The sequence below is a fragment of the Rhinatrema bivittatum genome, chromosome 2, assembly GCF_901001135.1.
Source record: "Rhinatrema bivittatum chromosome 2, aRhiBiv1.1, whole genome shotgun sequence".
Classification (NCBI taxonomy): Eukaryota; Metazoa; Chordata; class Amphibia; order Gymnophiona; family Rhinatrematidae; genus Rhinatrema; species Rhinatrema bivittatum.
The window spans coordinates 531,445,237-531,471,921 of NC_042616.1; the positions used below are offsets into that span (position 1 = coordinate 531,445,237).

Below are 26,685 nucleotides of genomic sequence, written 5' to 3' on the forward strand. Positions count from 1 at the left end.
ATATCAGCTTTAAACTTACTGAGCATTTGTGAATTGAATTTCAGGAGGCGAAAGCATGGTCACTCTTGAGGTTTTGGGGAATATGTTTAGTAACTAATGTTTACTAATTGAACTGTTGTATGCAATTGACCAATGCTGCGGCCATATCCATAAGAACATAAGAACATAAGAAATTGCCATGCTGGGACAGACCAAGGGTCCATCAAGCCCAGCATCCTGTTTCCAACAGAGGCCAAAAACCAGGCCACAAGAACCTGGCAATTACCCAAACACTAAGAAGAACCCATGCTACTGATGCAATTAATAGCAGTGGCTATTCCCTAAGTATAATTGATTAATAGCCATTAATGGACTTCTCCTCCAAGAACTTATCCAAACCTTTTTTGAACCCAGCTACACTAACTGCACTAACTACCTTCTCTGGCAACAAATTCCAGAGCTTTATTGTGCGTTGAGTGAAAAAGAATTTTCTCAGATTAGTCTTAAATGTGTTACTTGCTAACTTCATGGAATGCCCCCTAGTCCTTCTATTATTCGAAAGTGTAAATAACCGAGTCACATCTACTCGTTCAAGACCTCTCATGATCTTAAAGACCTCTATCATATCCCCCCTCAGCCGTCTCTTCTCCAAGCTGAACAGCCCTAACCTCTTCAGCCTTTCCTCATAGGGGAGCTGTTCCATCCCCTTTATCATTTTGGTTGCCCTTCTCTGTACCTTCTCCATCGCAACTATATCTTTTTTGAGATGCGGCGACCAGAATTGTACACAGTATTCAAGGTGCGGTCTCACCATGGAGCGATACAGAGGCATTATGACATTTTCCGTTCTATTAACCATTCCCTTCCTAATAATTCCTAACATTCTATTTGCTTTTTTGACTGCTGCAGCACACTGAGCCGACGATTTTAAAGTATTATCCACGATGATGCCTAGATCTTTTTCCTGGGTGGTAGCTCCTAACATGGAACCTAACATCGTGTAACTACAGCAAGGGTTATTTTTCCCTATGTGCATCACCTTGCACTTGTCCACATTAAATTTCATCTGCCATTTGGATGCCCAATCTTGCAGTCTTGCAAGGTCCTCCTGTAATGTATCACAGTCTGCCTGTGATTTAACTACTCTGAATAATTTTGTATCATCCGCAAATTTGATAACCTCACTCGTCGTATTCCTTTCCAGATCATTTATATATATATTGAAAAGCACCGGTCCCAATACAGATCCCTGAGGTACTCCACTGTTTACCCTTTTCCACTGAGAATATTGACCCTTTAATCCTACTCTCTGTTTCCTGTCTTTTAACCAGTTTGTAATCCACGAAAGGACATCGCCTCCTATCCCATGACTTTTTAGTTTTCGTAGAAGCCTCTCATGAGGGACTTTGTCAAACGCCTTCTGAAAATCCAAATACACTACATCTACCGGTTCACCTTTATCCACATGTTTATCAACCCCTTCAAAAAAATGAAGCAGATTTGTTAGGCAAGACTTCCCTTGGGTAAATCCATGTTGACTGTGTCCCATTAAATCATGTCTTTCTATATGCTCTACAATTTTGATCTTGAGAATAAAATTGTTTGTTTGTTTATTTTTATAACAGTGTGACAGTTCTCTTATGAGGAATAGGGAAGGAGCATGGATGGGGAGGGGTATGGGCCATTACAAGTAGGTGAGAGGAGATGATCGCACCTGAGTCAGTTGAAAGAATTTGAAGATTGCATTGATACTTAAGGGCCAGCTGTAATAAACATTTTTTCCCCTAGACAAAAAAAATGGGCAAAAACTTTTAGCATATCTAGTCTTATTAGATTCACAAATAAATCAATATCCTTAAAATCTGTGGATCATAACACAGTTGTATGTATTTCCATTGTTTTGAGCTACCTGTAACTAGCTTTTGCTACAAGTCCATTAAGACTAAAATTTATATCAAACAAGAATTGCCTGTTAAATAATAAGAGAAAGGAGGAAAAAAATTACTTACTGATTAGGTGATGATTAAGCAGCACTTGCTTGTTCTTTTTGACTATCTAAATTAACTGTTTATGATTAATATAGATCACATTGTGAGCATTTTACATAAATAATCTTCACACAGAAAGCAAGGGAAGAATTTTAAAATAAACATACCCAGGTACAAAAAGAAAAGAAGAAAAGAAAGAAACCATACCAGTTTTCTCTGAAGTTCTGAGGAACACCATGTCAGCTGGGATTCGCTGATTCTGTGAAAATAAATAAGTAAATAAATAGACAGATAAAAAAATTCCTATCATCAAATGTTCAGTAAGATAAGGAACTACAGGTCACACTTGGGACTGAAATGCAATTAAAATAGGATTTATCAGAGTACTTTACATTCAACATTTGCAATTCAAAAATCAATATTTTAGAAAAATTATACAATAAACAAACACTTAAGCCTTTCAGATTCTTCCCATAAGTGAATCACGCAAGTGCCTTATGAATTGCAATAAGGGGTATCAATGTAGGAATAGCTGTACCTATGATTTAGAAGGGACATTATTGCATATGACATAAGTAGCATAGAGGTTCTATGCACATCCTTTAAGTGTTGCATGCTTGAGCAAACTCTAGGTTTATTTTAGGAAAATTCAAAATCACTTAACATAACGTTTGTTGTATTTACCAATCATCTGTCTGTACTTTGTACAACAGTTTCCAAAATGTTTATACTAAATATTTCTTATTACAAATGCAAGCACATATACAGGTCATTAACTGTTCTTAGGCACAAACTTTCTAGGATCTGTAATGGATTAAAATCTAAATCAATAAGAACAGCTACAAAAAACACAAATTGTATAGTAGAAATATTTTTATACTGCACATTTTTGGAAGGGAAATAGAACCAAGAGCTAAGAGAAACAGATAAGTATGAGAGAAAATATGTGTGAAGCTTGCTGGGCAGACTAGATGGGCCATTTGGTCTTCTTCTGCCGTCATTTCTATGTTTCTATGTTTCTATGTAAACTAGTATTTTCTGACATTTAGGAAGTTATGTAGCGAGAAGTGTTCTATATTTTTAAATTGTTCATTCTTACTTTTTTTTTAATAACTTTACCATTATGAATATGTATTTTCCATTTGACACTTGCAACAACATTTAGATATACTAGCATGAAGTTTTCAATAAAATATAACAGGGTTGGAGAAATATTTACAGAATTTATTTTATTTTTTTTGCTTATGTTAGAAGATTTGCTTTTTTAGGAGTTCTACAGTAAGCATATTGTGGAATATTAAAACCATTAATTTCTGTTCGTGTCCTTTTTCAGATTACATGCTTAAGTTTGGGGGGGGGGGGGGGGGGGGGGGTGGGGGGGGGGGGGGGGAAGGCAGTTGCAGCTGCATATGGCCACCCAGAGTCTGTCTATGCCTGCTGATGAGCATGGGATTTTGACTTCAGTTGCTTGAGCAGCTTCCAATCATCTCCTTCCCAAAATCCACTCTGTCCTTCCGCTGATTGTGAAGTACATGGCTCACATTCTCTGGGCTGGGGCTGGGGCTGCTGCAAGTGCTTACGTTACTGCTAGCCTAGTGCTGCAAAGTCAGTGCCACAGCCACTCACACTGCTTAAAGTTGGTTCCAGGCACAAAAACAATGTGAGAACTAGAGCTGGGAGAGCCTGGATGTCTGTAGCAAATACCAGGTCACTCTGGTGCCTCCCAGTGCTGTGCTACTGCTTCTCTCCTCCCAGTGCCTCCATAGGGCCAAGAAGTCACTTCTTTCTGCCCCCTTCCTTGGATAACACAGCCATTTCCCTCCTTACTTCTGCACCTCTATTATGTTTCTACTTTTTTCCTCCCTGCCATAAGCTGATACTGCATTTCTTCTCTTGTCATCCCATTGTCAATACTTCTGTCTGTTCTCTCTCACATGCAGTGTCACTGCTTTTCTCCCCTCTCTCCACTGTAGAATCAATGCTTCTCTCTTCACCTTTACCCTTCCAGGAGTGATAACTTATTTTCCACCCCATGGTAGCTCTTTGAATGAAAGAAAGAACAAAAGGGAAAATAAAGGAAAGGAAGTAAGCCTTGATGGGAGTAAGAGAGGAGACCACCTCTTATTTTAGAGTTTATTGTAGTTTGTATTCATTTTTGTATTGTTTTAGTCTTTATCATCCACTCTGAGGCTCTAATGATATAGCAGAATATCAAGCTTAAAAGAAGAAAGGATGACAGAGTGGGTCAAGGAAAATGAGGAGGGATGGATGAATGAGAAGAAAAAGCTGGACTGGAGAGCAGTGACATTGCCGTCAAGGAAAAAGAGAAGCTACAGAAAAAAAGAAGCCAAGAAAATGTAAAAAGTTTTAAAATATCAGGAATGAGGAGAAAACAATTAAAAAAGGGAAGAAGAAAAAAAGAGTGAATAAATCAGACCAGAGATAATGCAAATAAATTAGAAAACTGTATTTTCATTAACAATGGCAATAACGACAGCAATTGAACATAGATGCAGCAACCACACACACCATATGTGATGTAATGAATGCTTTTGGAAATTGTGTGTACTCAATGGAAAACACCTTTCCAATCTTTTTTTTTTTTCCTTTTCTTTGCTCAACCCTTCCTCAAACTTTTTATTTCCACTGCTTCAAGTCATACTCCCTCCCTTCCTTCTCTTGCAGTCCCAGCCCTCCCCCCCTCTCCAGGCAGCTTCCTCCCACAGCCTGCTACTACCACAAAAAATGTGTTTGCCAAAGACAAATCTGGAGTCTAAAAAATGTACCAGAGAAGTCTTGAGTATTTCAGCAACCTCCTTTACACAGGGTTTTGAGCCTTCCTCTGATCTCCAGTAGAGTAGCAGCCTAGTGCTTAGAGCAATGGGCAATGATCTACGGAAGCCAGGGTTCAAATCCTATTGCTGCTTATGACCTCGGGCAAGTCACTTCACCCTCCATTGCATCAAATACAAAACTTCCAGGGTCATTTATCAAATTGCGTTATCGTGGGCGTTAGGGCCCCAACACCCACGATAACGCCATAAAGCAGAAGTTGCTTACCTGTAACAGGTGTTCTCACAGGACAGCAGGATGTTAATCCTCACATATGGGTGACACCACAGGATGGAGCCCAATCACGGAACACCTTTGTCAAAGTTTCTAGAACTTTGCCTGGCACCTACTGGGCATGCCCAGGATGGCACTAACCCTGCAACCAGCAGGGGTCCCCCTTCATTCTTGTTTAAAAAAGCTAAAGTAAGTGCGAAAAATAAAATAAAACGTAATGAACCCAACACCGTGGGGTGGCAGGTGGGTTTCATGAGGACTACCATCCTGCTGTCCTGTGAGAACACCTGTTACAGGTAAGCAATTTCTGCTTTCTCACAGGAGAAGCAGGATGGTAGTCCTCACATATGGGTGAGTACCGAGCTGAGGATGCCTGAGGAATGCACCAAATGTACCCAAGACGTGCAACAGGCACAAGAACTGGGGTGGAATTTGGTAGAGGGCATCCTGAACCCTAACGGGTAGGTAAAAGGGTGTTGGTACATCAAGTTGCAAATAGGTTGTGCAAGACATACTGGCCGAAGATGGAATCTTGTCTCCCAGCCTTGTCTAAACAATAATGGGCTGCAAAGGTATGGAGAGAACTCCAGGTAGCAGCCCTACAAATATAAGGAAGCGGCACCGAGCATAGGTGCGCTACTGAAGTTGCCATGGCCCTGACAGAGAGTGCTTTAACACGGTCTTGAAGTGGAATGTCTGCTTGCTGATAGCAAAAGGAAATGCAATCCGCTAACCAGGAGGAGAGAGTCTGCTTACCCACAGGTTGACCTAATCTGATGGAATCGAAACAAACAAACAATTGAGTACCTTTCCTGTGGGCAGCTGTATGGTCTAGATAAAAGGCTAGAGCTCGTTTACAGTCAAGTGAGTGCCTTTCCTGTGGGCAGCTGTATGGTCTAGATAAAAGGCTAGAGCTCGTTTACAGTCAAGGGTATGCAGAGCCTGTTCTCCTGGATTGGAATCGGGCCTGGAAAAGAAGGTGGGTAGTATAATGGATTGATTAATGTGAAACTCCGATACTACCTTAGGTAAAAACCTAGGGTGATTGCGGAGTACTACCCGGTCGTGCAGAAGTTTAGTGTAAGGCGGGTAGGTGACAAGGGCCTGTAACTCACTAACTCTGCGAGCGGATGTGATTGCCAAAAGAAAAATCACTTTCAATTTCAGATAGCGAAGATCACAGGATTGCAGAGGTTCAAATAGTGGTCTCATGAGCAGACCCAAAACCAGGTTGAGGTCCAAAAAGGGGGCCGGAGGGCGCAGTGGAGGCTTGAGGTGGAGCAAGCCCTTCAGAAAATGTGTTACAAGAGGTTGTACTGAAATGGGAACATCCCCAACACCTTTATGGAAGGTAGCTACCACACTGACATGCACACTGATGGAAGACGTTTTTAGACCTGATTCTGACAAGTGCCAGAGAGAAAGTCTAGAAATTTTGTGGTGGAACAAGTGAAAGGATCAAGGGACAGGGAAGAACACCATAACTTAAACCTGTCCCATTTGTAATAAGATTTTCTCGTGGAAGGCTTTCGTGAAGCAATCAAGATACAGGAAACTGGCTCTGAAAGGTTGAGTTGGCTGAAGAATTAACCTTTCAACATCCAGGCAGTCAGGGACAAGGCCTGAAGATTGGGGTGGTGTAGGCACCCGTCGTTCTGAGTGATCAGAATCAGGTCCTTCCCCAGGGGAATGTGCCTGCGAATGGAGAGGTCCTGGAGAATCGGAAACCACACTTTGCGCGGCCAGTGAGGGGCTATCAGGATCATGTTTCCCTTGTCCTGACGTAACTTCACTTTGAGATAGTGAAGTGTAGGGAATGCATATAGGAGACCTGTGGCCCATGAGAGGGAGAACGCATCTCTTGGTAGTGAGTGTTGGCTGTGCGAGAACAAAGGTTCTCTACTTTGCAGGTTTGAGGTGAAGCAAAGAGGTCTATGTGAGGGTAACCCCAAACATCGGAATATTGAGTCCGCTACTGTGGGGTTGAGGGACCTCTCGTGCGGCTGAAAGGTGTGACTCAGCTTGTCTGCCAACACATTGTCCACTCCCAGCAAGTAGGTGGCTTTGAGGTACATCAAATGAGAAAGGGCCGCCCATATCTGTGCAGCTTCCTGACACAGGAGGTAGGAGCCTGTTTCCCCTTGCTTGTTGATGTACCACATGGCTGTCTGTCGGAATCAGAATGACCTGGATGGAAAGGCGATCCTGAAACACCCTGAGAGCATATCTGATTGCTCGTAGCTCCTGGAAATTTATTTGGTGTTTGGCTTCCTCTGGAGACCAGGTCCCTTGAGTTTCTAGATTGGCAACATGCGCTCCCCAGCCAAAGTTGGAGGCATCGGTTGTAAGGGTTATTTGAGGATCTGGAGCCTGGAAAGGAAGGCTTTGGAGAAGATGGGACTGATTTTTCCACCAAGCCAGTGACAGGCAAAGTGGGTTGGTGATGTGAACAACGGCTGACAGTAGTTGAGATGTTTGAATCCACTGTGACCTTAAGAGTCTACTCCATGAATCTCATGGCGAGATGAGCCATTGGAGTGACATGTACCGAGGACGCCATGTGTCCCAACAAGATTAGGAAGTGGCGTGCAGTTGATGGGCGAGAGAAGTGAGAGAGAAATTGTTGCTTAAATGTAACAGGTGTTCTCACAGGACAGCAGGATGTTAGTCCTCACATATGGGTGACATCATCAGGATGAAGCCCAATCACGGAAAACTTCTGTCAAAGTTTCCAGAACTTTGACTGGCCCCTACTGGGCATGCCCAGCATGGCACTAACCCTGCTGTCAGCAGGGGTCCCCCTTCAGTCTTATTTGAAAGCTACAGGCAGTGTCGAAAAATAAAACAACAAAACATTACGAACCCAACACCGCAGGGCGGCGGGCGGGTTTCGAGAGGACTAACATCTTGCTGTCCTGTGAGAACACCTGTTACAGGTAAGCAACATTTGCTTTCTCACACGACAAGCAGGATGGTAATCCTCACATATGGGTGAGTACCGAGCTGAGGATGTCCGAACATGCACCAAATGTACCCAACGGCGTGCAACAGGCACAACAACTGGGGTGGAATTTGGTAGAGGGCATCCTGAACCCCACTGGGCAGGCGGAAGGGTGTTGGTACGTCACGTTGGAAATAGGTTACGCAGGACAGACTGGCCGATGATGGAATCTTGATTCCGGCTTTGTCCAAGTAATAGTGGGCTTTGAAAGTATGGAGGGAACTCCAGGTGGCAGCCCTGCAAATGTCAGGTGTGCTACTGAAGTCGCCATGGCCCTCACAGAGTGTGCTTTAACATGGTCTTGAAATGGAATGCCCACTTGCTGATAGCAAAAAGATATGCAGTCCGCTAACCAGGAGGAGAGAGTCTGCTTACCCACAGGTTGCCCTAATTTTTGGGGTGGAATGAGACGAATAACTGAGTGCTCGTCCTGTGGGCAATTGTATGGTCTAGATAAAAAGCTAGAGCCTGTTTGCAGTCAAGGGTATGCAGAGCCTGTTCCCCTGGATTGGAATGGGGCCTGAGAAAGAAGGTAGGTAGTATGATGGATTGATTAATGTGAAACTCCGAAACTACCTTAAGTAAAAACCTAGGGTGAGTGCGGAGTACCGCTCGGTCCTGCAGGAGTTTAGTGTAAGGCGGATAGGTAACTAGGGCCTGAAACTCACTAACCCTGCGAGCTGAGGGTGATAGCCAAAAGGAAAATCATTTTCCATGTGAGATATTTTAGATCACAGGCATGAAAAGGCTCAAATGGTGGTTTCATGAGCCGACCAAGAACCAGGTTAAGGTCCCAAGAAGGGGCCGGAGTACGTAAAGGTGGCTTGATGTGGAGCAAGCCCTTCAGAAAGCGTGTTACAAGGGGTTGTACTGAGATAGGGACATCAGACACCTTTATGGAAGGTGGCTACTGCACTGACATGCATTCTGATGGAAGATGTCTTGAGACCCGACTGACAGATGCCAGAGATAGTCCAAAAACTGTAGGATTGGACAGGAAAAGGGATCAAGGGACCGAAGTGCACTATGAGGTAAACCTTTTCCATTTATAGGAGTAAGATTTTCTCGTGGAAGGCTTCCGTGAAGCAATCAAAACAAGGGAAACTGGGTCTGAAAGGTTAAGTGGTTGAAGGATTAACCTTTCAACATCCATGCCGTCAGGGACAAGGCCTGAAGATTGGGATGGCTTAGGCTCCCATTGTTTTGAGTGATCAGAAGCGGGTCCTGTCCCGAGGGAATGTGCCTGCGGATGGAGAGATCCTGTAGTACTGGAAACCACACTTGGCGTGGGCAGTGAGGTGCTATCAGGATCATGGTTCCCTTGTCCTGACGTAACTTCACGAAAGTCTTTGAGAGAAGAAGAAGTGGAGGGAATACATAAAGCAGACCGGTTGCCCATGTGAGGGAGAATGCATCTCTGGGTTGAGAGCCTTTGCTGCGAATGAGGGAGCAGTAATGGTCCACTTTGTTGTTCTGAGGGGACGCAAAGAGGTCTGAGGATGACCCCATTGTCGGAAGATGGAGTTTGCTACCAAGGGGTTGAGCGACCACTCGTGCGGTTGGAAGACAAGACTCAGTTTGTCTGCTAGAACATTGTCCACTCCCGGCAAGTAGGTGGCCCTGAGGTACATCGAGAGGGAGAGAGCTTCCACCCAAATCTACGCAGCTTCTTGACACAGAAGGAAGGAGCCTGTGCCTCCCTGCTTGTTGATGTACCACATGGCCACCTGGTTGTCCGTCTGAATCAGGATGACTTGATTGGAAAGGCAATCCTGAAAAGCTCAGAGCATATCGCATTGCTCGAAGCTCCAGGAAATTTATCTGGTGTTTGGCTTCCTCTGGAGACCAAAATCCTTGCGTCTGCAGATGGTTCACATGGGCTCCCCACCCGAGGTTGGAAGCATCGGTGGTGAGAATGACTTGAGTATCTGGCACTTGAAAGGGCAATCCCTGGAGGAGATTGCTCTGATTCTTCCACCAAGCGAGAGACAGACGGAGTGAGTCGGTGATGTGGGCAATGGCCGACAGAGGCTGAACAGCTTGAATCCATTGGACTTCAGAGTCCAATGCATGAGTCTCATGGCCAAGCGGGCCATCTGTGTGACATGGACTGAGGACGCCATGTGACCTAGGAGGATGAGAAATTGGCGTGCAGTCGCAGTATTCTGAGACTGTAACTGGTGAGCGAGCGACACAAGAGTTAACGCTCGTTGTCGAGGTAGAAAAGCTTTTGCCTGCAAGGTGTCCAAGTCTGCCCCAATGAACGACAAGGTTTGAGATGGGACTAAATAGGATTTCCCATAATTGACGAGAAATCCTAATGAAATGAGAGTCTGTAGAGTCAAATCAAGGGACGGCCGAGCCGCTTGCTGGGTCGTCCAGACAGGGGTAAACATGAACACCTTCTTTTCTGAGAAAAGCTGCGACAACTACGAGACATTTGGTAAAGACTCGTGGTGCAGATGCCAGGCCAAACGGAAGCACTCTGTATTGCTACTGCTTGGGGCCTACTAAAAACCTCAGGTATTTGCGATGAGTTGGAGTTATCGCAATGTGTGTGTATGCATCTTGGAGGTCCAGAGAGCAGAGTCAGTCTCCTCTTTGTAGAAGAGGTAGAAGCGATCCCAAAGTAACCATCTTGAACTTTTCCCGCTGGAGGTACTTGAGAGCACATAGGTCCAGGATTGGACGAACACCCCCCCCCCCCCCCCCGATTTTTTGGGGATCAGAAAGTACCGGGAATAGAACCCTAGGCCTTGCTGCGAGTACGGAACGGGTTCTATTGCTCTTGACTGGAGAAGGAGGGAGACCTCTTGTTCCAGAAGAATGGAGTGGTCGGACGTTCTCCACGTCTGCAGAGGTGGGGGAGTCCGGTGGCAGGGCGAGAAAGATCAGATCGTAGCACTGAGCAATGATTACCAATACCCATTGGTCGGTTATGATTGACTGCCACATGTTGAGAAAGTGGCACAATCGACCTCCCACTGGTATGTTTGGAAGAGGAATCTGGCTGCTGCTCTCCAAGCGGAAGTCAAAAACCTGAAGCAGGTCTTGGCTGGGGAGCTGCTTGTGGTTTCTGCTTTCAGACTTGGCGAGGTTGAGGTTTCTGATAAGGTCTCGTAGTACGGGACCTTGCTGGTGGTGGGTAGGCCTTCCTTGGATGGTAGAAAGGCTTCTTAGAGTCCTTCCTGAAGGGCTGTCTTGAGGAGAAGTCTGAAGGCATCGAAGAGAGCTGTTTAAGGGTCTCAATGATGGTCTTTTAATTTTAATTTTAATTCAGGAGAGATGAGTGTAGTGGATGTAGGAGCATCCCTTGATCTTGGCAGAGAAGATCTTGTCGATTCGGTAACCAAATTGGATCCATGACGGATAGTCGGAGAAGGAAACTGTACCATGGTTGCCTCGGCCAGGCCGGGGCGATGAGTATCAGTTGAGTTTTGTCTGCTATGCACTTTTGAATTGTCCTTGTTAGGAGTGGTATGGGAGGAAAGGCGTATAGGAGGCCTGTCGTCCACGGAATGAGGAAGGCATCTTGTGCAATCCTGAATTGGCTTGGTCTTATTGAGCAGAATTTGGGAACTTGAGCATTGATTTCTGTTGCAAAGAGATCTATTGAAGGTGTCCCCCACTGCATGAATGTGTCTTGGGCTATTCCTGTATTGAGTGCCCATTCGTGAAGATGAAAGATGCGGCTTAGCTTGTCCGCTCTTGTGTTTGCCACTCCTGGTAGGTAAGTTGCCTGGAGATATATGCAATTTCGGTGAGCATGTTCGAAGATTGTCAAGGTCTCCTTGCAAAGGGACCATGAACCAGACCCTCCTTGTTTGTTGATGTAAAACATTGCCACTTGGTTGTCCATGTAGATCATGACCCTGCGTCCTTTCAGGTGGTCTTCGAACACTCGTAATGCATTGCGAATCGCTCTGAGTTCCAATAAATTTATTTGCAGGTTCTGTTCCGAGATTGTCCATAACCTTTGTGTTTCGTAAATCTCGAGGTGTGCACCCCAGCCCTTGCGAGACGCATCTCTGGTTAAGACTGCGTTGTGAGGAGGGGAACTAAACAATGTTGAGATTACTTACCTGATAATCTCCATTTCCTTAGTGTAGACAGATGGGACTCAGAACAAGTGGGTATAGTGTGCTCGTGCTAGCAGTTGGAGACAGATCTGACGTCAGCACGGGTACATATACCCCCACAGGAAGTGAAGCAACTCAGTAATCTTCCTTGCAAAAGCTGTTATGGATATATGTGTACTGACGATCAATGAAATAGTGAAACAGGATTCCCCTGACCGATTGATAGGAGCTGGAGACCGCCAGCATTCCCAACCGGAAGGTGTCGACACCTGGCAAAGGGGACGCTCTTGTGTAAGAAAATGACATGGCTTACCTTGAATCGGTGAACCCCATGTATACCGGCAGCCGGGCGGGATGCTGAGTCCATCTGTCTACACTAAGGAAAAGGAGATTATCAGGTAAGTAATCTCAACATTTCCTAGCGTGTAGCCAGATGGACTCAGAACAAGTGGGATGTACAAAAGCTTTACTCCCGGACTGGCTGGGAGGCTGCCTGAGGACCGCGTAGGACTGCCCTCGCAAATGCTGTGTCCTCCCTGGCCTGGACATCCAGACGGTAAAATCTGGAAAAGGTATGGAGGGAAGATCATGTCGCCGCCTTACATATTTCTGCGGGCGACAACATCCTAGATTCTGCCCAAGATGCTGCTTGCGCTCTGGTAGAATGAGCCTTGACCTGTAGAGGAGGTGACTTTCTGGCCTCTACGTAGGCCGCTCTGATAACTTCTTTGATCCAGCGGGCTATGGTGGGTCGAGAGGCCGCTTCCTCTTGCTTCTTCCCGCTGTGAAGGATGAACAGATGGTCCGTCTTTCGTACTGCTTCTGTCTTTTCCAGGTATCTGGGTAGCAATCTGCCGATGTCGAGATGGCGTAGCAAACGCCCTTCTGATTTCTTCAAACCCGCCGTGGTTGGCAAGGATATGGTTTGGTTGAGGTGAAATTGTGAGACTACTTTAGGTAGAAAAGAGGGAACCGTGCGAAGATGGATAGCCTCAGGAGTGATTCTGAGAAATGGATCACGGCAGGACAGCGCTTGTAGCTCTGAGATGCGGCGTGCGGAACACACTGCCAGCAAGAACACCATCTTCAAAGTTAGCGAACGGAGAGACAGGCCCCGAAGGGGTATGAAGGTGGATCTTGCGAGGAAATCCAAAACTATGTTGAGGTTCCACAGGAGCACTGGCCACTTCAGTGGCGGACGAATGTGCTTGACTCCTTTCAGGAAGCGAGAAACATCTGGGTGCGTGGCAATGGTCTTACCATCCCTCCTGGGACCATAGCAAGACAGCGCAGCCACCTGAACCTTGATGGAACTTAGGGAGAGACCCTTCTGAAGCCCATCCTGTAGGAAATCCAGAACAATAGGGATTGTGGTCGCATGTGGATTGGTGCCATGAGTGTCGCACCAGGCTTCAAATACTCTCCAGATCCTTATGTAGGTGAGGGATGTGGAAAACTTGCGAGCTCGGAGTAGTGTATCTATCACCGGCTCAGAGTAACCTCTTTTCTTCAGTCTAGCCCTCTAGAGAATTGAGCCGGATCCTCGTGGAGGATGGGACCTTGACAAAGCAGGTCCCTGAGAGGAGGCAAGGGAAGGGGCTTCCCTGCCAGTAGTCTTCTCATGTCCGCGTACCAGGGTCTTCTTGGCCAGTCTGGTGCCACTAGAAGAACTAGGCCCTTGTGCTTCTGAATCTTGTGTATAAGGGTGCCGAGCAGGGGCCACGGAGGAAAAGCATATAGCAGTGTCCCTGGAGGCCATGGCTGAACCAGGGCGTCGATCCTGTGAGAGAACGGATCTTGCTTGCGGCTGAAGTATCTGGGTACTTGAGCATTGGACCTGTCCGCTAGTAGGTCCATGTCTGAAATCCCCCACTGATCCACAATCATCTGGAAGGCTGTGGGGGACAGCTGCCATTCTCCCGGATTTAGGCTTTCCCTGCTGAGGAAGTCTACCGCGGAGTTGTCCCTTCCGGCAATGTGGACGGCGGAGATGTCCTGGAGATTCACCTCTGCCCAAGCCATCAGCGGGGCTATCTCTAGGGACACCTGTCGGCTTCTGGTTCCGCCCTGACGGTTGATATATGCCACCGTGCTGGCATTGTCTGACATCACTCTGACTGCTCTGTTCCTCAGTCTGTGAACAAATTGCAGGCAGGCTAACCGGACTGCTCGTGCCTCTAGACGGTTGATGTTCCACCCTGACTCTTCTCTGTTCCACTGCCCTTGTGCAGTGAGTTCTTCGCAGTGTGCTCCCCATCCGCTCAGGCTGGCATCTGTGGTGAGCAGAATCCACTTGGGGGAGGACATCTTCGACCCCCTGCTCATGTGATTGGCCTGCAACCACCACCGTAACTGGGTCCGCACTCTGGCTGGCAGAGGTAGATGCACGGAGTAATTCCAGAAGCGGGGGCTCCAGCGAGAGAGCAGGGAGCGTTGTAGAGGTCTCATATAGGCCCTTGCCCAGGGTACCACTTCCAGGGTGGATGCCATGAGGCCGAGAACCTGTAGATAATCCCAAGCTATGGGCCGGCTGGCTCCCATCAAGGACCGGAGACGCGTCTGAAGTTTTAACCTTCTCTTGGTGGTGAGACTGACTTTGTCTGCCTGGGTGTTGAACTGGACTCCCAGGTATTCCAGTGATTGGGAAGGCTGTAGGCAACTCTTGTTGAGGTTGACTACCCATCCCAGGCTTTCCAAAAGGGCGATCACTCTGTTGGTTGCCCGATGGCTCTCCTCTCGTGATTTCGCCCTGATCAGCCAATCGTCTAGGTAGGGATGGACAAGGATCCCTTCCCGTCTGAGCGCCGCGGCTACCACTACAATCACCTTGGTAAAGGTCCGCGGCGCCGTGGCTAACCCGAAGGGCAAAGCCCGGAATTGGAAGTGGCGTCCCACAACTTTGAAGCGTAGGTAGCGCTGATGATACGGATGGATCGGGATATGCAGGTAGGCTTCTGACAAGTCTAAGGCCGTGAGGAATTCTCCTGGCTGTACTGCGGTCTTGACGGAGCGCAGAGTTTCCATGCGAAACCTCGGGACCCTTAAGTATCGGTTGACTGACTTGAGGTCCAGTACGGGCCAGAAAGGGCCCTCCTTTCTTGGGTACCATGAAATAAATGGAATAATGCCCCGAATCCATTTCCCATGCAGGTACTGGGATTATGGCTTTCAAGGACAGGAGCCTCGCCAGGGTAGCTTCCAATGCTGCCTTCTTGTAGATTGGTCACAGAGATTCCACAAACCTGTCCGGAGGGAGGTGATGGAAGTCCAGATAATACCCCTCTCGGATGATGGCGAGGACCAACTGGTCCGACGTAATCTCAACCCATCTGGGGTAGAAGAGGGTTAACCTGCCCCCTATGGCTCCGTCCCCCAGATGGATCGGCTGATTCTCATTGGGAGACGCGGCCGGGCCCTGAACCCAAGCCGGCTCCCTTCTTGTGCTGCTTGGTCCGAAAGGACTGGTTCCTGGCCTCAGGACGAGGTGCCTGGTAGCGACTCCTATAGGGAGTGAAGCGTTGGGAGCTTCTACCTTTGGAGGGCCTCGGAAAGGTGCGCTGGTTCCTTTTGAAACTATCTTCCAGCAGTCGAAGTACTGGAGAGGCACCCCATGTGCTGGCCAGTTTATCAAGGTCGCTGCCGAACAGGGGAGAACCCCTAAAGGGCATTCTGGTGAGGCGTGTCTTCGAAGGAGCATCGGCTCACCAATTCCGTATCCAGAGCTGCCTCCTGGCAGCTACCGAAGATGAGACCCCCTTGGCTGTCGTACGGACTAGGTCAGATGCTGCATCCGTGAGGAACGAGAGAGCTGACTCCATGTCCGCTGCCGGAGCATTGTTCCTGACCTGTGACAAACAGGAACGCGTCACCACTGTGCAGCAGGTTGCGATCCGCAAAGATAGAGCTGCCATCTCAAAGGTCTGTTTCAGGATGGCGTCCAGTCGCCGGTCATGTGGCTCCTTGAGGGCCGCCCCCCCCTCAACTGGAATGGTAGTGCGCTTGACCACAGCGCTAACCAAGGCGTCCACCTGAGGGCACGCCAGCATCTCCTTGATTGCCGGGTCCAGGGGGTACATGCCCGTCAGGGCCCGACCCCCTTTGAATGAGGCCGCTGGTGCAGCCCATTCCAAATCTATCAGTTGCTGTGCTGCTTGCAAGAAGGGAAAATGTCGGGCTGTAGGACGAAGACCTTCCAGCAGAGGGTTCTGCATAGATGGCACCGTGGTGCCGGGGCCTGTAATAGCCAAGTCCACCAGGCACTGAGATACCAGGTCGGAGAGATCTTCCTTGGGAAAGAACCGCCTCATGGTTCGATATGGCTCCATCCCCAAGGGGAGTTCCCCCTCATCGGGGGGTTCGGACTCGTCCTCCGAGACATCAGGGTCCGCATGAACCGGACTGCCCGGAGGCGGGTGCCCACGATAAGGGCGCGAAGGTCCAGGGGCAGGATCAGCCGGAGCAGCAGCAGGGCCTGGACGGGAAGCTGATTGCATCTGTACAAAGGCATGGATCCCCTTAAAGAGATCCACCCAGGAAATGGAAGCGGTCTCTAGTCGTCGGGGTACCAGGTCCCCCGGGATCCCAGGTTAGAACATAAGAACATAAGAAATTGCCATGCTGGGACAGACCAAGGGTCCATCAAGCCCAGCATCCTGTTTCCAACAGAGGCCAAAAACCAGGCCACAAGAACCTGGCAATTACCCAAACACTAAGAAGAACCCATGCTACTGATGCAATTAATAGCAGTGGCTATTCCCTAAGTATAATTGATTAATAGCCATCAATGGACTTCTCCTCCAAGAACTTATCCAAACCTTTTTTGAACCCAGCTACACTAACTGCACTAACTACCTTCTCTGGCAACCAATTCCAGAGCTTTATTGTGCGTTGAGTGAAAAAGAATTTTCTCCGATTAGTCTTAAATGTGTTACTTGCTAACTTCATGGAATGCCCCCTAGTCCTTCTATTATTCGAAAGTGTAAATAACCGAGTCACATCTACTCGTTCAAGACCTCTCATGATCTTAAAGACCTCTATCATATCCCCCCTCAGCCGTCTCTTCTCCAAGCTGAACAGCCCTAACCTCTTCAGCCTTTCCTCATAGGGGAGCTGTTCCATCCCCTTTATCATTTTGGTTGCCCTTCTCTCTACCTTCTCCATCGCAACTATATCTTTTTTGAGATGCGGCGACCAGAATTGTACACAGTATTCAAGGTGCGGTCTCACCATGGAGCGATACAGAGGCATTATGACATTTTCCGTTCTATTAACCATTCCCTTCCTAATAATTCCTAACATTCTATTTGCTTTTTTGATTGCTGCAGCACACTGAGCCGACGATTTTAAAGTATTATCCACTATGATGCCTTGATCTTTTTCCTGGGTGGTAGCTCCTAACATGGAACCTAACATCGTGTAACTACAGCAGGTTGTTACAGGTTGTTCGAGACTGCCCGCTAGATCCGGGGTGGCCCCTGGGGAACTGTCAGCAAACCTCTGTTGAGACTGGTCCTGACCCAAGGCTCCTACTGCCTCCTCACATTGGGCACAAAGGGAGTCTGGCTCCTCGCTGTGCGTGGCTCTAAGCTGGCATGCTGAGCAGAGGCCGAGAGCTTTTACGCCGGAATCAGGAGGCGCCGCCGCAGGAGACGCCGGGGCGTTCGAGTGTTCCATTGCAGCTTGCGAATGCAGCGCTGAAGAATATGCGCTTAATACAGTATGCGCTCAATAATATGCGGCAGCAATATTCGCTCAATACAATATGCGCTCAATAATATGCGGTCACAATATACACTCAATATATACAATATGCGCTCAATATATGCGGTCAGCATATACGCGCAAGGATATACAATATGCGCTCAATATGTGCGGCGGCAAATATACGCTCGATACATATGCGCTCAATAATATGCGGTCAGCAATATACGCTCAATCATATTAATACCTGAAACAAGGCCGACAAAATGGCGACCTCCACGGCGTGCCGCATACAGGCAACGCCGCCGATCCTCGTACTTCGGAGACCAAAAGTAAGAGATGTATGCCTTACCTGATCCTCGGCGCTTCCCGGCTGAAACCCGGGCGGTCTCCAGCTGCGGGGGGAGAGGGGAATACCTTCACCGTTGCGCTTGAGGAAATGCACCCGCTGCCTCTAGGTCCACGCCGGGACCGAGGCGCCTCTCAGCCCGGCCAAGCCCTTCTCGCACGGGGGCTAGATCCCTGCCGCGATTCGGCCACCGGACCGAGGCCTAGACCTCCGAGGGATCGCGGAAATCACCCCGGGAAACTCAACTGGGGAGGGACCCGAGGGTATCACCGCAGGAGTGTGGGGCTCGATGTTCCTGTAGAAAATGTAGTAAGTAGAATATAGAAAGTAGAAAGTAGTATTGGAAAACACGCTCAGCAAGCGTGCAGGCTCTCCAAACTGCTTTGGAGACGGAAATTACTGAGTTGCTTCACTTCCTGTGGGGGTATATGTACCCGTGCTGACATCAGATCCGTCTCCAACTGCTAGCACGAGCACACTATACCCACTTGTTCTGAGTCCATCTGGCTACACGCTCGGAAATGCTCCCTTGGATAGGGTGGAGTCTAGGAGCCACCATGTTATGTCTTTTCTCATTTCGGCGGTCAATGGATTCCTCCTATGTCATGGAAATCAGAGGTGTTCCCAAGAGAAACAGACTGACATGACAGACAGACAAGATATGGATACCATACTAGCCATGACCAGGCTGGAGCTATGAGGATAATCCTCACTTTGTCCTGAAGGAACTTTTGGACAATGCTGCTGATGTAGGAATCAGTGGGTATGGATAGAGTAGACAAAAACTCCAGTCTCTCACAAAAGTATTATAAGCTGATCTGTAGCTGCTTGGATACATGGAGCAGAACTTCTCATAACAAACAAAAGAAACATAAATGCCATACTGGGTCAGATGAAAGGCCCATCAAGTCCAGTATCCTATCTCCGACAGAGGCCAATCCATGTCACAAGTATCTGATTTTCCTTTCTTTCTCTTTTTTTATGCTAGAACTTAAAAGTTCTGCGTGAGCATCTACCAAGGCAGCAGCAAAACAGAAGTAACAAAGCAGTAAGAATACACAAGGCCAAAAAGTTGAAAACATTTTAAGAGAGGCTCAGACATAGAAATACTGAGGCACTCATGAGATGAACACATGCATGGGAACTCCTGTGGATGTTTAGTAAAGTTTTTTTTCGGAGCTTTGAGAGCTGGGTCTGTGTCGGCACCACTGGATGACATCATCCAAGCCTTATGGCTAATTCATGCCAATTGTTGACAGAGAAAGTTATTCCATTAGTCATTTATATATTCCATTTCATTTTATTTCTTCTGCCACAGGAGAAAAATATTGTAAATGTTTCAATCTTTCTTCTCTTGAAAGCTCTTTTGCTGAGTTACTGATTGTATATTTCACAACTGATTTTAATACTATCACTGTATTTCAATTTTACAACAGCACTTAACATTTTAAAAACAAGAAATTAATAAATGTTGCCCATTTTTGTGCAATTTAATTTAATTCATGCACTACATGTGTGACATGGTTAATGTGGGGCAAATATTTGTCGTCAAACCAACCATAACTGTTGCAATTAACAAAAATTGAAGTGTTCATCTAAATGTAAAAGTCACCCTAGCTACAATGGTTTCACTTTGTCAACTTAGCCCAAGATGTACATAGCTGTGAATTTCTTAAAAAATTAATCAGTCCCTGAAAAGCTGAAACCATGATAATTGCTAACCTATGAGATCAATCAACAGGATCTTAAAGGAGCTACCTGATATTTCACAAAGTCATATTCCACTTTCTATTTAAACATCTAAAACTAAAATGTATAGTAATCTGAGCTGTGGAAATCCTAATGTACTAGGTTTGTCCCCTATTATAACTACATAGCTACGTACCTCAAACCTGAGATGCTCAAAATATTGAAATTTAAATAAAGAAGGAAACAAAAGTAAAAAAAAAAAAAAAGTGATCTTGGAACTTATATGAACCATCAATGTAAAATCAGAGACAAAATACTGAGGCAGCATATTGGTCAAATTCCAAAATAAAGGCAGTTTATCTTATGATAATAAAGAGAGATTTACCTAAATTTTAACTCAGTAGGTTGCATACAATAATAAAACATCAAGTAAATTCAAACTAAATCATACTTATTTCATCTAAGGACTTAAACAAAGGAAAATACATATGTCTTTAAAATGTATAACCTAAACAGAAGTTAAACTTGCACATCTGCATAAAATAACCAAAACACTTGGATAAAAGCTAATATTAGCATCTAAAATATATTTAAAAAACATCAACCTTTTCCACTATGATGAGGTCCCCAACTTGGTATGTCTGAAACTCTTAAGTTGCACTTTACCTTTAAAAAAGAAACAAAAAATTATAATAGAGACACACTAATACTTAAAGATTTAAGCCTGATTTACTAAACTTTCTCCCATTTTTTTCTATGAGAAAAAAAGCATAGTGAAACCGAGGTCCTTATTTTGAGAAAACATTACTACTTTCAAAATGCACTACAATAAATAGCTGTACATATTTTCAAAACTGTAAGTTTGAGTTTCATTTTGACTCCAACCAAACTTACACAAAGTTACCTGTGTTTTTGCTTACAGATCTGTACTGCCACAATGACTAGGAGAAAGGTAGATGTGAAAAGCTGCTCATTGGACAAATATAGCTGGGCATCATAGAAAATGTGGAAAAATTTGGCCAATCATCAACATTTTAAACAATTTGTTAACCTCTGTGCACACATCCTCTTCTGCAGTAACTGGGAATTTTCTACACAGATAAACATTTATGCGCTCCATGCCACATTCTCACCTGCTGTAAATAGTTTCCCCTCTGCTTCCTTGGGCTTCCAGATAAATCCCACCTGGTATCTCTTAGGCTATCCCCTAGTTTATATCCCCCTCCCAATTCACTAACCCTAGTCACTGTATAACAATCCTCGACCAGAGGTCATGTAACAGAATTCCTTATGGAACCCTGTAATAATAATACCTTAAGCCTATTCTAACCACTAAGTATCGCTGTTGCTCAATGGTTCAGATTCCCTACCCCAGCAATTTGTGAATGCCAACTCGCCAGCTATGCTGGGAATAGGAGTCCTGATCTAGGAATCACACCCAGGTAACTCCATGTAGTAGGCACTTGCCAATGAGCCACTGAGAAGGCCCATGAAATATATATGTAGCTATGTTTTTTAGGTGATTAGATAACAGAAAGAGTTGGTTTGAATCATCATTTTTAGGGACCTTTATTTTCAGATTTTATTTTATTTTTCCTGGGAAAAATAGAAAAAATAGTGAAAAATTACTGTAATTTTTCACTATAACTTTGAAATTCCAGGAAAAATAAAAACAGAAAACGAAGGTCCTTAATCATGTTCTACAACACATAATGCTAATTTTCAAGAGTTGTATTTATATGTCTAGTGCTAAACCCTTTCTTCACTACCACCCCAAGGCAGCATATTCAAAATATAGGTACTATAAATGTCACTTCATTGTTCTCGTCTCTCTCCTCACGATCTTGTCATAAAACAGTTACAAAGTGAGCAGTAGAATTCAAAAATTTGAAGGAATATGAGAGGAACCGTGATATGATTGCTATGGTCCCTGGAAATGGATTGAGATCAAACAATTTCATTTAAGGGGTTACCTTTTTAAGTCCCCTGCTGACCTAATCAGGATTTGAACTGGTGAAAAGACTAACACTGTGACAATTTATATTTCTCAATAACGTCAACATATTCATATGGAAAACATGGAGTGCCCCTCCCATCTTCCAATATAGAGAAATCACTTACTTGATAATTTATTTTTCTTTAATAAGGACAGGTTAATCCACACCAATGGGTTATGTACATCTACCAACAGATGCAGACAGAGCAAACTGACGTCATATACCCCTGCACTGACATCAGCCCACCAGTATTCTCTGCAAAAGCCAACTGTTGACAACTAAACATATATGAACATAATTAACAATCAATTAATCAAGTACTCCTATCCGTTAACAGGAAAACACTAAGCTCAGACGAGGAGTGTACTACCACTAACCTAGGGACTGGTTCTGACACTTACCAGTAATCTCCAGAAACGCAGCCACTCAGGAGGACAATATCACCACCATCTGGCAGCCTAGGGCGGGAAGGTAAATTATCCTGTCCTTATTAAAGAAAAGGAAATTATCAGGAAAGTAGTAATTTCTCTCTTTCTTAGCATTCGGACAGGGTTAATTCCACACCAGTGGGATGGACCAAAGCTACGCCTGTGGTCCAATCACCACTGCACACACGAAAGTTGCATCATCTTGGTCCTGCACATCCAGGCAGTAATGCCTGGAAAAAGGTGTGTAAGAAGGACCATGTCGCAGCTCAGCAAATCTCGATGGAGAGAACAATCTAAATCCTCCGCCTATGAAACTGACTGAGCCCTAGTGGAATGAGCCCTAACCTGACTTGGCAATGGGCTGCCCTGCATCCCATTTTGCGACCGTGACTACCTCCTTAATCCAGCGGGCTACTGTAGTCCGTGACACACCCGGCTCCACCTATTTACTCCTACCACGGGAGTATAAAAAAGCCAGTCCTTCTTCCTGAAAGGTTTTAGAACTTCAAAATACGCCTCGTGACATCCAAAGTCTGTAACAGGCGATATCCCCTCTGCATCTCTCTCCCTGTCCAGAGTCAGCAGGGAAATTGATTGATTCAAGTTAAATCCGAGAACCACCTTTGGCAAAAAGACGGAACAGTAATGCAGCTCTATCACCTCTGGAGTCACGCGCAGAAACGGTTCCCGGGCAAAGACAAGGCCTGCAAGTTTGGAGACTCAATGTGCTGAACAAATTGCCACAAGAAGCCTTCAAACTGAGCAGACCTCAAGGTCTCGCAGTGGTCGAAAAGTGGGACCAGACAAAAATCCAAAACCCAGACTAAGACTCCACAAGGCACCAGTAACCACAAAGAAGGAAGAAGATGCTTCATTCCTTTTAAGAATCGGGCTACATCTAGCTGAGCCGACATTGTAGAAGTAAAAAACATTTTCCCTCTATGCTACCTACCCCATACACCCCAAAATTGAAATAGGCAAATCATTAAAACAGTATAAGTATCTTTATTTAATGTAATATTACATGAGACGTACACTCAAGGTACTTCTGAAAAACTAATGCATACAACCAAGCTTATATGTTCTCTATTTATTACAAAATCATGGTTAAAAAAAATATTTCAGATGAACAAACAATTCACTTTCTTACATTTCTTTCATTCATCTCTCATTCTTAAATCATGGCTAAATAACAGATCAGCATGACCCAGGCACTTATCGCAATTACATACTAGTGTAGCATACGTTTTTCACAAATGAGGATGAATCAGCATTAATCAACATTATATCTATTTTCTACCATACAATTAATTCTTCAACCTTGTGTGCATAGTGGTATTATGCCTATCTAAGGATTGTTTAATACTTCAGTATTTTACCTAGTACAAGGATCAAGTTTGGCAACAACTAATACTATTCCTTACATAAAACCTGTTGTATTTAGAGCAAGAATAAGTACGGGACTTTCTACATTGAACTGAACAGAGAGATAGAATAAAATCTTTTGACTTCGACACCACCATTCACCTGACCTGAGAAACTGGCAAGAGCTGCCACCTGTACTTTCAAGGAATTAATGGCCAACCTCTTAATCAATACATCCTGCAAAAAATCTAAAATGGGCGGAATCTTAACTGAATGAGGATGAACCTCCTGTTTCCTCACACTAAGCCTCAAACACCTCGCCAAACTTGAACATAGGCTAAGGACAGTAGAGAACTTTTGCACTCGAAGCAAAGTGGCAATCACAGCAGTAGGGTATCCACGCTTCAGCAACCAAGCCCTCTCTCAAGGGCCATACTGTAAGACAAAATCAAGTCAGATGTTCGTGAAGAACAGGCCCCTGTCATAGTAGATCCCTGTGGACCGGTAATCGGAGAGGAGAGACCACCAGGAGTCGTCGCAGATCTGAATACCATGGTCTCCTGGGCCAATCTGGTGCCACCAGAAGCACTATCCCCATGTGGACTCTGATTCCTCGAATCATTCTGCCCAACATGGGCCATGGGGGAAAGGATATAGAAGTTTGCTTTCTGGCCACTCCTGCATGAAGGCATCGATGCTGTTGCGACCCTCACTGCCCGACGTCTCCACTCCGCCCACCTTACCTCTGTGGCGACTCCCTCTTTGCTTGTTGGATGTTTGGCTGCCACGGCGTCATCTTGCCGCCCTCCTCCGTCGTCCCCGGACCGGCAAGATGCTGCACTCCGCCAGGTTTCCGAGAAGCCTAAGGGCGCGTGCACAGCACGGCCCCGACTCAAGTACCAGCAGTGCTGCGAACCTCAGGGGCGTCCCCCTGAGATGATGTCATCCGCACCAGATATTTAAGGTCTCTGAATTCGCTACTAATCGAGTTAGCAACGGAAAGGAGAGGAAAAGGAAAGGTTTTCTTACGCGTCTAGCTACTCTGCCTCCTCGGACTTACCAGGTGTACCCACTCCTCGGGGGCCTCGTTTCTCTTTTGCCTTTCAGGTCACAGTCTGGAACCGGTACTCGCTCCTCGAGGGCCCACGTTCTCAGACCTGCTTCTGAATACCACTTCTACCAGGAAGTCATCGCTACCTACAACATCAGTGAGTTACCATCTTTCTCTCAGAGCTTTCCCTGGAACCAGGTACTCGCTCTTTGTGGGCCTAATCCACTCCAGCTCCTGGGCTGCTTCAAGAGACTATTGTGTGAGTGTTACCATCAAGGTTCTATTCCTGAACTCTGCATACCCTGCCTACTCACTATACAGCTCTGCCATCCTGGTATCGTTGTTCCAGTATCTGAGTGACTACAGCCCAGCCGGGTGCTTCCAGCTCACTACTGCCACCTCTGGTGGTTCAATATACTGTTTAATAAAAGAACTAGTGTGTGTCTGTCTCCAAACTCAGCCTGACCAGTGGTCCCTCTCGGGATCTTCCCTTGGGGGCATGGTCATCTGCCACCGGCCCAAGGATCCACCCACAACTATCCCAAACAATAATAGATGCCCAAGGACTTTATATTTCTCCTGCAACTAAAGAAGCAAGGAACCTTCGCATTGTGTGATGTCGTAGGCAAATCTAGAAACGGGAGGCCCCAGAGGTCCACTAAAAACTGGAATGCGTTATCTGACAATTTCCATTCTCCTAGATCCAGACTCTGTCTGTTGAGAAAGTTTGCTCTTAGATTGTCTTTCCTGCAATGTGTGAGCTAAGATCTCCTGAAGATTGTACTTCCGCCCATTCCATGAGTGCACACTTTCTGGCTCTTGGTTCCACCCTGAGATTGATGTAAGTCTCTGTTGTCGCATGTCTGACATTATCCAGACTACTCAACCCTGCAAGCGGTCGATGAATCATAAGCATGCCAACGTGAATGACACGGGCTTCTAACCGATTGAAGATCCAGAGAGAGATTCTTCTGTATTCCAGTGCCCCCGTGCTGTCAACTCCTGACAGTAAGCCCCCCAACCCCGAAGGCTTTCATCCGTCGTATTAGCCAGTCCAGTGTTCCTTACATCATCTGCTTGCAACCACCAGTGCAGGTGGATGCTGATCTCCACTGGTAAGTGAAGCAGTATTGAGTAGTCCTGAGATTGCGGATTCCAACGAGCAATGTATGGGTGTGTGTATGTGTGTGTGTGTGTGTGTGCGTGCGTGGGTGCGTGTACACTGAAGAGGATGCATATGTGTCCTTGCCCACAAACCCACCTCTAGAGTGCCATCAACCTGAGCAACTGTGGATAAGACCATACCGTCGGGCATATTGTTTCTGTCAATGGTTGCACCTGCGCCATCAGCTTCCGAATGCAGATCTCTGGCAAGAACACCCTGCTTTACTATGGTCGAAACAAACTCAGAGATACTCCAGTGTCTGGGATGGCTCTTGGCCTAGTTTACCACCCAACCTAGCTCCTGTAACAAGATCTTGCATGAGACCTGAAGGCTTTCTTCATACTTTTAGCCCAAATCAGCAATCTTCTAAGAATGGGTGGGACTAGAATGCCGTCCTTTATCAACATTGCCGCTACCCCACCACCATGACCTTGGAAAAGGTTCTGGGCATTGTGGCCAAATTGAAAGGCAGTGCTTAAAATTGCTAATGTTGCCCAAAACAGCAAAACGCAGAAACCATTGATGCTCCAGCCAGATGGGAATATATAGGTATGCCTCTGTCAAATCCATAGGTGTAAGAATCTCCCCCGACTGTACTGCCATTATCACTGAGTGTAAGGTTCCCATGTGGAAATGAGTCACCCACAAATGATGGTTGATTCCCTTGAGAGCTAGGATGGGGCAAAAGAACCCTCCTTCTTGGGCACAATGAAATAAATGGAATATCGGCCCATATATTCTTGTGACAATGGCCACTGGGACTACAGCCCGCAGGCTGAGGAATCTTGACAACATACACTCCCACTGCCTGCCTCTTCTGTGGACAAC

General features: G+C 46.0%; 1 protein-coding gene across 1 annotated transcript in view; it reads right to left on the reverse strand.

Annotated features, from left to right (window-relative positions):
• The window catches only part of ATP9B (ATPase phospholipid transporting 9B (putative)), a 1,157,977-nt gene that overhangs the window by 812,634 nt on the left and 318,658 nt on the right, over nt 1-26,685 (reverse strand). The window contains exons 7-8 of the mRNA XM_029590836.1: nt 20,457-20,492; nt 2,175-2,226 (exon numbers count right to left, since the gene is read on the reverse strand). Of these exons, the coding sequence (XP_029446696.1) occupies nt 2,175-2,226; nt 20,457-20,492 (88 nt within the window). The remainder of the gene's footprint in view (nt 1-2,174; nt 2,227-20,456; nt 20,493-26,685) is intronic.